At 43.0% G+C, this 12,665-nt stretch overlaps 1 protein-coding gene across 1 annotated transcript in view; it reads right to left on the reverse strand.

The window, feature by feature from the left end:
• LOC139531436 (pleckstrin homology-like domain family B member 1) overlaps positions 1–12,665 on the reverse strand; it is an 82,220-nt gene that overhangs the window by 52,517 nt on the left and 17,038 nt on the right. Inside the window, exon 5 of the mRNA XM_071327884.1 lies at positions 4,898–5,017. Coding sequence (XP_071183985.1) covers positions 4,898–5,017 — 120 coding nt within the window. The remainder of the gene's footprint in view (positions 1–4,897; positions 5,018–12,665) is intronic.

The raw sequence follows: 12,665 nt of genomic DNA on the forward strand, positions 1-12,665 counted from the left end.
AAATTTCTATCAGCACGTTAAATGTGCAACCAGAGGGGAGAAGAAAAAAAAATACATTTAAAAAAACACTCTGGACCACCTTTACTTCACACACAGAGACGCATACAAAGCTCTCCCTCCACCTCCATTTTACAAATCTGACCATAATTCTATCCTCCTGATTCCTGCTTACAAGCAAAAACTAAAGCAGGAAGCACCTATGACTCGGTCAATAAAAAAAGATGGTCAGATTAATCAGATGCTAAGCTACAGGACTGTTTTGCCAGCAAAGACTGGAATATGTTCCGGGATTCTTCCGATGGCATTGACGAGTACACCACATCAGTCATTGGCTTCATCAATAAGTGCATCGATGACGTCGTCCCCACAGTGACCGTACGTACATACCCCAACCAGAAGCCACGGTTTACAGGCAACATCCGTACTGAACTAAAGGCTAGAGCTGCCGCTTTCAAAGAGCGGGACTCTAACCCAGAAGCGTATAAGAAATCCCCCTATGCCCTCTGACGAACCATCAAACAGGCAAAGCATCAATACAGGACTAAGATTGAGTCATACTACACCGGCTCTGACGCTCGTCGGATGTGGCAGGGCTTGCAAATCATTACAGACTACAAAGGGAAGCACAGCCGAGAGCTGCCCAGTGACACGAGCCAACCAGATGAGCTAAACTACACTACCGTTCAAAAGTTTGGGGTCACTTAGAAATGTCCTTGTTATTTAAAGAAAAGCTATTTTTTTGTCCATTAACATCAAATTGATCAGAAATACAGTGTAGACATTGTTAATGCTGTAAATTACTATTGTAGCAGAAAAGGCTGATTTTTAATGGAATATCTAGATAGGCGTACAGAGGCTCATTATCAGCAACCATCACTCCTGTGTTCCAATGGCACGTTGTGTTAGCTAATCCAAGTATATCATTTTAAAAGGCTAATTGATCATTAGAAAACCCTTTTGCAATTATGTTAGCACAGCTGAAAACTGTTTTTCTGATTAAAGAAGCAATACAACTGGCCTTCTTTAGACTAGTTGAGTATCTAAAGTATCAGCATTTGTGGGTTCGATTACAGGCTCAAAATGGCCAGTAACAAAGAACTTTCTTCTGAAACTCGTCAGTCTAATCTATGTTCTGAGAAATGAAGGCTATTCCATCCGAGAAATTGCCAAGAAACTGAAGATGTCGTACAACGCTGTGTCCTACTCCCTTCACAGAACAGAGCAAACTGACTCTAACCAGAATAGAAAGAGGAGTGGGAGGCCCCGGTGCACAACTGAGCAAGAGGACAAGTACATTAGTGTCTAGTTTGAGAAACAGACGCCTCACAAGTCCTCAACTGGCAGCTTCATTAAACAGTACCCGCAAAACACCAGTCTCAATGTCAACAGTGAAGAGGCGACTCAGGGATGCTGGCCTTCTAGGCAGAGTTGCAGAGAAAAAGCCATATCTCAGACTGACCAATAAAAATAAAAGAATAAGATGGGCAAAAGAACACAGACACTGGACAGAGGACGATTGGGAAAAAGTGTTATGGACAGACAAATCTAAGTAAGGTGTTCGGATCACAAAGAACATTTTTGCATCTGAGCTCCTAGAGTGTGCGGCTCTCCTTTATTTTTTTAAGCGGATCACAAAGAAGAACATTCGTGAGACGCAGGAAAAATGAAAAGATGCTGGAGGAGTGCTTGACGCCATCTGTCAAGCATGGTGGAGGCAATGTGCTGGTCTGGGGGTGCTTTGGTGGTGGTAAAGTGAGAGATTTGTACAGGGTAATAGGGATCTTGAAGAAGGAAGGCTATCACTCCATTTTGCAACGCCATGCCATACCCCGTGGACGGCACTTAATTGGAGCCAATTTCCGCCTACAACAGGACAATGACTCAAAGCACAGCTCCAAACTATGCACAAACTATTTAGGGAAGAAGCAGTCAGCTGGTATTCTGTCTATAATGGAGTGGCCAGCACAGTCACCGGGTCTCAACCCTATTGAGCTGTTGTGGGAGCAGTTTGACCGTATCCAACTTGTGAGAGGTGCTTCAGGGAGCATGGGGTGAAATCTCTTTAGATTTCCTCAACAAATTGACAACTAGAATGTCAAAAGTCTGCAAGGCTGTAATTGCTGCAAATTGAGGATTCTTTGACAAAAGCAAAGTTAGGACAAAATTATTATTTTAATTAAAAATCATTATTTATAACCTTGTCAACGTCTTGACTATATGTCCTATTAATTTTTCAACTCATTTCATGTATGTTTTCATGGGAAACAAGGACATTTCTAGTGACCCCAAACTTTTGTACTTTATGCTCTACTTCATGCTCTTTATACTCTCTGCAATCTACTGCAGAGATAGCCTGCAGAGTTCTATCTTACAATCCAGGTCTGTACCAAAACAATGAGCTTCTACTTCTAAAAATTCACCTTTCCAGAAACAAGTCTCTCACCGTTGCCGCTTGCTATAGACCTCCCTCTGCCCCCAGCTGTGCCCTCAATACCATATGTGAATTGATTGCCACCCCATCTATCTTCAGAGTTCGTTCTGTTAGGTGACCTAAACTGGGATATGCTTAACACCCCGGCAGTCCTACAATCTAAGCTTAATGCCCTCAATCTCACACAAATTATCAATGAACCTACCAGGTACAACCCCAAATCCGTAAACACGGGCACCCTCATAGATATCATCCTAACTAACTCGCCCTCCAAATACACCTCTGCTGTTTTCAACTAAGATCTCAGCGATCACTGCCTGCATCCGTAATGGGTCTGCAGTCAAATGACCACCCCTCATCACTGTCAAACGCTCCCTAAAACACTTCTGCGAACAGGCCTTTCTAATTGACCTGGCCGGGGTATCCTGGAATGACATTGACCTCATCCCATCAGTAGAGGATTCCTGGTTATTCTTTAAAAAAGTGCCTTCCTCACCATCTTAAATAAGCATGCTCCATTCAAAAAATGTAGAACTAGGAATAGACATAGCCCTTGGTTCACTCCAGACCTGTCTGCCCTTGACCAGCACAAAAACATCCTGTGGCATTCTGCATTAGCATCGAATGTGATATGCAACTTTCAGGGAAGTTAGGAACCAATTTACACAGGCAGTTAGGAAAGCTAAGGCTAGCTTTTTCAAACAGATATTTGCATCCTGTAGTACAAAATCAAAAAAGTTCTGGGACACTATAAAGTCTATGGAGAAAAAGAGCACCTCCTCCCAGCTGCCCACTGCACTGAGGTTAGGAAACACTGTCACTACCGATAAATCCACTATAATTGAGAATTTCAATAAGCATTTTTCTACGGCTGGCCATGCTTTCCACCTGGCTACCCCTACCCCGGTCAACAGCCCTGCGCTCCCCACATCAACTCGCCCAAACCTCCCCCACTTCTCCTTCACCCAAATCCAGATAGCTGATGTTCTGAAAGAGCTGCAAAATCTGGACCCCTACAAATCAGCCGGGCTAGACAATCTGGACCCTCTCTTTCTAAAATTATCTACCGAAATTATTGCAACCCCTATTACTAGCCTGTTCAACCACTCTCTCGTATCGTCTGAGATTCCCATAGACTGGAAAGCTGCCGCGGTCATCCCCCTCTTCAAAGGGGGAGACACTCTAGACCCAAACTGCTACAGACCTATATCTATTCTAAGGTCTTTGAAAGCCAAGTTAACAAACAGATTACCAACCATTTTGAATCTCACCGTACCTTCTTCGCTATGCAATCTGGTTTCAGAGCTGGTCATGGGTGCACCTCAGCCACGCTCAAGGTCCTAAACGATATCATAACCGCCATCGATAAGAGATATTACTGTTCAGCCATATTCATCGACCTGGCTAAGGCTTTCGACTATGTCAATCACAACATTCTTATTGGCAGACTCAACAGCCTTGGCTTCTCAAATGATTGCCTCGCTTGGTCCACCAACTACTTCTCCGATAGAGTTCAGTATGTCAAATCGGGGGGCCTGTTGTCCGGACCTCTGGCAGTCTCTATGGGGTGCCATAGGGTTCAATTCTCGGGCCAACTCTCTTCTCTGTATACATCAATGATGTCGCTCTCGCTGCTGGTGATTCTTTGATCCACCTCTACGCAGACGACAACATTCTGTATAATTCTGGCCCTTCTTTGGACACTATGTTACCTAACCTCCAGACGAGCTTCAATGCCATACAACTCTCCTTCCGCGGCCTCCAACTGCTCTTAAATGCAAGTAAAACTAAATGCATGCTCTTCAACCGATCGCTGCCCGTACCTGCCCGCCCGTCCAGCATCACTACTCTGGACGGTTCTGACTTAGAATATGTGGACAACTACAAATACCTAGGTGTTTGGTTACTGTAAACTCTCCTTCCAGAATCACATTAAACATCTCCAATCCAAAATTAAATCCAGAATCGGCTTCCTATTTCGCAACAAAGCATCCTTCACTCATGCTGCCAAACATACCCTCGTAAAACTGACCATCCTACCAATCCTCGATTTCAGCAATGACGTTTACAAAATAGCCTCCAACACTCTACTCAACAAATTGGATGCAGTCAATCACAGTGCCATCCGTTTTGTCACCAAAGCCCCAAATACTACCCACCACTGCGACCTGTATGAACTCGTAGGGGTCTCTTCAGAGACCCCTCTATGAAGATATCACATATTAGGGACGCAAGAATGCCTTCGTCACGCATGAACACGTCTCAATCACACACAACTGTCATGATAGGTTCCACCTGTAACTGTACCCTCACTCACAGTGGAAGAGAGGAAGTCATATGACATTTGAGGAACTATGGGCTGATAGGATCTATGGGGGAGGGGGAGGGAGGGGAGGGAACAAAGGAGAAGCAAGGACTGGGGTCAAGGGGAGGTCAGAGGTGAAAGAGGGTAGGGGTGTATGTTACCTGTGTTGTAGCCCAGGGGTGAAACAGGGCTCTTCAGAGGCAACATGCTGTTCAGACGGCTGGCCTCTTCTGGATGGTTGAAGCGCAAGAAGCAGGATTTACCCAGACACAGAGAGTAACCTGGAGAGAAAACACACAGTCAGATTGAATTACAACTCATTTAGTTTGTGTTCTAACAGACAACACAGTCCATGTATTTGTCCTCTCAGTTGTCTGTATTACAACCTATATCCTGTACATCTGCTGCACTGCTCAGTCAACCACCCGGTCGGGTCTGTTCATCTGCTGCGCTTCTCAGTCAACCACCCGGTCGGGTCTGTTCATCTGCTGCGCTGCTCAGTCAACCACCCGGTCGGGTCTGTTCATCTGCTGCACTGCTCAGTCAACCACACGGTCGGGTCTGTTCATCTGCTGCGCTGCTCAGTCAACCACACAGTCGGGTCTGTTCATCTGCTGCGCTGCTCAGTCAACCACACGGTCGGGTCTGTTCATCTGCTGCACTGCTCAGTCAACCACACGGTCAGGTCTGTTCATCTGCTGCGCTGCTCAGTCAACCACACAGTCGGGTCTGTTCATCTGCTGCGCTGCTCAGTCAACCACACGGTCGGGTCTGTTCATCTGATGCACTTCTCAGTCAACCACACAGTCGGGTCTGTTCATCTGCTGCACTGCTCAGTCAACCACACGGTCGGGTCTGTTCATCTGCTGCGCTCCTCAGTCAACCACACAGTCGGGTCTGTTCATCTGCTGCGCTGCTCAGTCAACCACACGGTCGGGTCTGTTCATCTGCTGCACTGCTCAGTCAACCACACGGTCGGGTCTGTTCATCTGCTGCGCTGCTCAGTCAACCACACGGTCGGGTCTGTTCATCTGCTGCGCTGCTCAGTCAACCACACGGTCGGGTCTGTTCATCTGCTGCGCTGCTCAGTCAACCACCCGGTCGGGTCTGTTCATCTGCTGCACTTCTCAGTCAACCACCCGGTCGGGTCTGTTCATCTGATGCACTTCTCAGTCAACCACACAGTCGGGTCTGTTCATCTGCTGCGCTGCTCAGTCAACCACATGGTCGGGTCTGTTCATCTGCTGCACTTCTCAGTCAACCACACAGTCGGGTCTGTTCATCTGCTGCACTTCTCAGTCAACCACACGGTCGGGTCTGTTCATCTGCTGCGCTTCTCAGTCAACCACACAGTCGGGTCTGTTCATCTGCTGCGCTGCTCAGTCAACCACACGGTCGGGTCTGTTCATCTGCTGCACTGCTCAGTCAACCACACGGTCGGGTCTGTTCATCTGCTGCGCTGCTCAGTCAACCACACGGTCGGGTCTGTTCATCTGCTGCGCTGCTCAGTCAACCACACAGTCGGGTCTGTTCATCTGCTGCACTGCTCAGTCAACCACACGGTCGGGTCTGTTCATCTGCTGCACTGCTCAGTCAACCACACGGTCGGGTCTGTTCATCTGCTGCACTTCTCAGTCAACCACACAGTCGGGTCTGTTCATCTGCTGCACTCCTCAGTCAACCACACGGTCGGATCTGTTCCAGACCACAGTGTTTGCTCAGGCCATCAATTAGAATCACTGAGTCAGGAGGCATTAATAAGACACCAGGCTCACAACCCCATAACACACACACTCTTTTTCGGGTGCAGCAGTACAAAGGTCACTGAGTGAAGGTCAGGAAAAATAAAATCACCTTCACCATCTCTGTTAACCTTAAACTGACCCTTCCACATGATACAGAGAAGCCATTCAGCCACTTATCTGTATTAAACTAGTCTGATGTCTCTAGCATTGAGGTCTAATCTGTATTAAACTAGTCTGATGTCTCTAGCATTGAGGTCTAATCTGTATTAAACTAGTCTGATGTCTCTAGCATTGAGGTCTAATCTGTATTAAACTAGTCTGATGTCTCTAGCATTGAGGTCTAATCTGTATTAAACTAGTCTGATGTTTCTAGCATTGAGGTCTAATCTGTATTAAACTAGTCTGATTTTTATAGCATTGAGGTCTAATCTGTATTAAACTAGTCTGATTCTTATAGCATTGAGGTCTAATCTGTATTAAACTAGTCTGATTCTTATAGCATTGAGGTCTAATCTGTATTAAACTAGTCTGATTCTTATAGCATTGAGGTCTAATCTGTATTAAACTAGTCTGATTCTTATAGCATTGAGGTCTAATCTGTATTAAACTAGTCTGATTCTTATAGCATTGAGGTCTAATCTGTATTAAACTAGTCTGATTTTTATAGCATTGAGGTCTAATCTGTATTAAACTAGTCTGATGTCTCTAGCATTGAGGTCTAATCTGTATTAAACTAGTCTGATTCTTATAGCATTGAGGTCTAATCTGTATTAAACTAGTCTGATTCTACTTTGGCTTAATTTGACTTGGTGAAAATCTGTTTTTTGGACCTAACTTGCTCATCACATTTTCCATGTGGTTTATTCCTTCACAGACTCCATGAAATGACAACCTTTTCCTAAAAAAATTGTCAAATTATACATTTTGTGTATGGTTTCCTAGAAACAAGGGTGGCTCAACTTACCCCTTTTGCTCAATTTACCCCACTCTCGCCTATGCCGTGTGTGACCTTGTATGACCGTGTGTGTGTGTGTGTGTGTGTGTATATAAATACTTTTTACAGTCTCTGTCTAATCACTCACAGTATATAAACAGTCAGAGGGAAGGAGAGAGAGAGCGAGAGAACATCTATCTGTGTGTGTAACTGCAGTCTTTTCTTTAAACTCTAATTCCCTGACTTTCAACAGTCTGCCAGTGTTACACAACTGTTGCCCTTATTTGTTTATTAAACTACTTTCTAATTTCCTCCCTCCCCCTAGACAACACAAACACACAATCTGGGCTACAGGACATTTCGTTTTTACAGCTATCCCCCAACTACAACGATAACCGCACACACTTTGATCATACAGATGCCAGTGAAGAAGAAGCCTGGTACCAATTTATTCTGGTTGATCTAAATCGATAGCCTGGTTGTCGTCTCTGTTCAGCTATTACATTCCACTCCTGTGATTTGCCAAAGAGACCTTCGCTTGAAAATTTAGGGGGAAAAAGGAGGCAATAGTTTGTCCATTTTGAGATGCCATAGCCAGTATACACTTTTTCAAAATAGTCAGAATTAATATCTTCCATAACTCAAGAGATCTGTCATTAATTTTGACATGTTTGCTGAGGAGATCTTATTGGCGCAATATTACAAAGATTTTTGGTGCAGTATTTCTCAATGAAATGTTTTTGCATGAAGACAAGTAATCTCTCGCTATATTGAATAATCCCTACTGCTGACCAATCACTGACGAAGGGGCGTAGTCTTCAGCTACCACCTTTGGCTTGCCTCCTGAAAAAAATGTGTGTGCCTGAACAGCCGGGGAAAAAACAAGTCCAAAACGAACAAAAACGTCACAAAACGTCGTCAAAAAAAGATGTCCTCATAAAATATGTACCAAATCGTCTGAACAATTTTGGATGGGAAGCATGCGGACACCTGTTAAATGAATACGTCTACTATAGACTAAGGTAGGATGGGAGGAAGGAAGGAAGAAAGGAGGCAAGTGAGTTTACGTTTAAGTATCCGTGAGTAACATTGCCATGTCAGCTGACAAATGCTGCTGCTTTCAATTAAATGTCCTCTCTCCTTTAGAAAACAAATAAAGTCATGTGGCTAATCTTGCCATCTTAAATCAAATCCCTGAATAAATAACAGAGTCCCAGGACAGAGCTAAAGCCATTGAAAGACAGACAGACTTCCTTTGGCTTCACTTCAGTTCTACCTTCTATGACCGCAGGCAGTTTTGTCTTGTCATGTGAAATCACGTTGTCTGTCTGAACTGAACTAAGCCCAGTTTCCCCAAAAGCATCTTAAGGTTAAATTAATTGTTAGACCCTTCATAGGAGCACCGTTAGGGTACTAGGGGGCAACTAGCCCCCTCCCTGTAATTCACATTAAAACCACAAGATGTTGCCAGATTATATATATATATATTTTTAAATATACAAGTTGGAAAGTCTTAAATAATCCACCTGTTTAGAGAGAAAAACGTATTACTATTTTACTCTAAAATGACCTATGTTGGATGAGTGTGTTGGGGGCAACTCGCTCCATCCCCTACTAGGAGAAACTGGCACCTGGGGCCAGTTACCCAATAAATAAATAAATCAAATATATATATATATACACATACATACATACATACACACACCATTCCAATATATTCCAATTATTATTATTTTTTTATTAATTAAAAACAACTATTGAAAACTTTTTGCTCCTGAATGTCATTTTAAAGACAGCAGGGATTTAAAAACTTGCATTATTCAAATAATATTTAGTGCAATTGTACATAATGGATTGTATGTTAAAGGAACAGCAAATAAATGAATGTGCAGGTGAATTAAGAGGGACTTTACATTAACTCTCCTCATAGTGCGGATATTAATGGTGACATGTGCAACACCCTTTCCCCCCATATTTGATTAAAATAAGAAGAATCCCCACTGTTGACCAATCACTGACAAAGGGCTACCAGCTACCACCTTTGGTGTGCCTCCATGAAAAACGTGTGTGCCTGATCAGCCGGGGGAAAAAACTTTACCGAAGTCCAAAACAAACAAAAACGTCACAAAATGTCATCATAAAATATGTATCAGAGAGATCCTTGATGAAAAAGTGTCCAGAGCGCTCAGGACCTCAAACTGGGGTAAAGGTTCACCTTCCAACAGGACAACGACCCTAATCACACAGCTAAGACCAAGCAGGAGCGGCTTCATGACAAGTCTCTGAATGCCCCAGCCAGAGTCCGGACTTAAACCCAATCGAACATCTCTTGAGACCTGAAAATAGCTGTGCATCGACGCTCCCCATTCAACCTGGCAGAGCTTGAGAGGAGCTACAGAGAAAAATGGGAGACACTCCCCAAATACATGTGTGCCAAGCTTGTAGCATCATACCCAAGAAGACTGACTCAAGGCTGTAATCGCTGCCAAAGCTGCTTCAACAAAGTACTGAGTAAAGGGTCTGAATACTTATGTAAATGTGATATTTACGTTTTTTTAATTTGTAATAAATTTGAAAATGGCAAGTTTATGTTAGTATTAAAAAAGAAAGATAAGTGTTTCCAATGACATCATCAATTAATAGACAATTAGGAGGCAACACCTCCTGATTGGTTAAAATCACAATGCACACCGATGTCATTGGTAAAACGTATCTTCCTCTATTTTTTTTACTACAAAACATAGCAACGTGCCATTTTTACATACGTTAATGTTGGGGTGGTAGTGGAGATGATTAATAACATAACATTTAATTTTCATTTTTTTTAAATGTCCCTTTAAATAACCTTCTGTCTTATGTAACCATATCATATTAGTTTCAGGGTCCCGGATTTACGTTTACTATACTACGTCTCGTCTATGAGACTTGGCTGAGGTGATGTGTGGATGCTGCCTACAATGTTGACGTCAAGAGAGACTTTTCAACTTTGATCGTAGGTAATGAAGTCAATTTCCACTAAAAACGTAGGGTAGGGGGCTAAAGCAAGATCGGTTCTTATCTGTAGCAATTATATAATTGATGGTTGCAACAGAGTAAGAGTGACGCAAATGGTCAAGTAGCCTACCCTTGCCAATTTACTACCATTAAATCAAATCAGCTGACAAACAAATACCTGTATCATTTCCCCACAAGTCAAAGGGCTACAAAACCAAACGTAGGAAATGTTGCACAAAACACTATTGTAGGATATGAGAGGACAAATCGCAGTTCCACATGCACACTTGCGCATACATGTTGGCGCCGTTTAAGATTCCTCCAAGCCAGTGAACTTTTGAGATAAGGTTACTTTTTACTAACCTTTTTACTGAGTTCCATCCAGCGAAAATAACAGCAGGATTTTTCCTTTTTTCTCTATGTACAACAATTATCATGACAATTGGTGAAAAGTAACCCCCTGCTTTCTTATCCTCCTTCAGCCCAGTACAAAGCTCCAGAAATAACTCGGGACTTGTGGTGTCCACGGATTTCCATCCAGTTGAGTTTGAGGTAAGGAGCGCACCAACTCAACAAACATGGGGTGGTGACGCCTGCTTGACGCGAATAGACTGGGGTAAAAAGTAAACCCGCCCCTAAGAAAGTTTACTAGCTCCGCATGAAAAAAAAACACGCGGTTTTAAAATCCAAAACGACTGTATTTGATTAAAAACGCATTTCAGTTCAGCTAAAACAGTCTCCGGACCCCCTTCTCGTTGTTGGTAGAATTACAGCGGTTTAAAAACCAGAGGAATGTAGTCCCCACCCCCCTTGTGCTTTTTTCTGCCTACTTTTATCCTCTGAAAACACCTTGACGGGAATGTTACAGTAGCCTCTCTCAAATCCATAGAACTCAACACATCAGAGCATAGCTGCGGGAAGTAGTTTGGGGGTGCTGCAAAAAAAAATTTGCCCGCGCTGAAGAGTATATCAGTCGGCTAATACAGGACTAGTAAAGGCCCAGTGCACAACTTTTGTGGAAATGTTTTAACTAAATGTATTTGAGTGTTTACCAGCATTTGTAACTTGAGTCTGATAATTATCTGTACAAAACAGTTAATCTAATAATACTTGTGGAATATAAAAATACTTGCTTGATATGTTTTCCAGTTTCTTGAAATACTTTGTGAAAACTGAAATGGTCTATTCATTCCTTTTAATAGACACTCTTATCCAGAGCAACTTTAGCAGTAGTGAGTGCAAACATGTTCATACTGGTCCCCAGTGGGAATCGAACCTACAACCCTGGCGTTGCAAGCACCATGCTCTACCAACTGAGCCATATCATCACAAACCACTTTGTCACAATGGACTCAATTGCTGTATTGCACATTGTTTTTCTTCATGTTGATAGAAAGTCTACAGGTCCAAACCAAGATGACCAGCCCATGTACAATACAGTAATTTACATTAAGTGGTTTGTAAGGATGGTAAATTAATACTGCACAAAAAGTGGTTGTTTTCCATGTTATTTGATCAAGAAAAATATTTAATTTGATGTGGATGTTTTGTGTCTTTGACCATAACTTTGCATCTTATAATGTAAATGTTTGAAGACAAGGTTGTTCTTTCTGGAGTCCATTAGAATGACATCACAGAGAAAGAGACAGGGCAACAACTCTTACAATTCCAACTATTCAATCCTCCAAGATTCTGTTCTTAATTATACAACTATCTTTTTGCCAAAGCAGAGATTTTTTTAAATTAATATATTTTTGTTCTCATTTTTCAGGGGGTGCTGCAGCACCCTCAGCACCGTCAACACCCCTACTTCACGTGGCTATGCCTCAGTGGGAGAAAATAAAAACTCAAATAGAGGTTATTTTTATCAAAGCCATACTTTTCGAAATTCAGCCTCTCTGATACACAGAAGAACAGTTTTAGTAAAGAGTGAGAAAGAAAAGGGGGGGGGGGTGGCAGGAGAGGTTATGGAGAGAGAGAGAGAGAGTGATGCTGGGACAGAAGAAGATGAGGGAGAGAACTGTGACTTTTTGCATACTCCTCCGGTCCTCTCTCCTCATCTCCTTTTCAAAACGCACTGGATAAGAAAGCCAGAGGTCCCTCCCCTCTGACCTTCTCCTCCAATGGGTTTTGAGAAGAAGATGAGGAGCGAGGACGTGGGAGAATGCAATTGAGATCTTTCCAGGGAGAGAGAGACGGGGATAGAAGAGAGGGGTAGGAAAAGGAGAAAAACATCCACCCTGATGTTTTTCAGAG

This window comes from Salvelinus alpinus, chromosome 10, assembly GCF_045679555.1.
Source record: "Salvelinus alpinus chromosome 10, SLU_Salpinus.1, whole genome shotgun sequence".
Classification (NCBI taxonomy): Eukaryota; Metazoa; Chordata; class Actinopteri; order Salmoniformes; family Salmonidae; genus Salvelinus; species Salvelinus alpinus.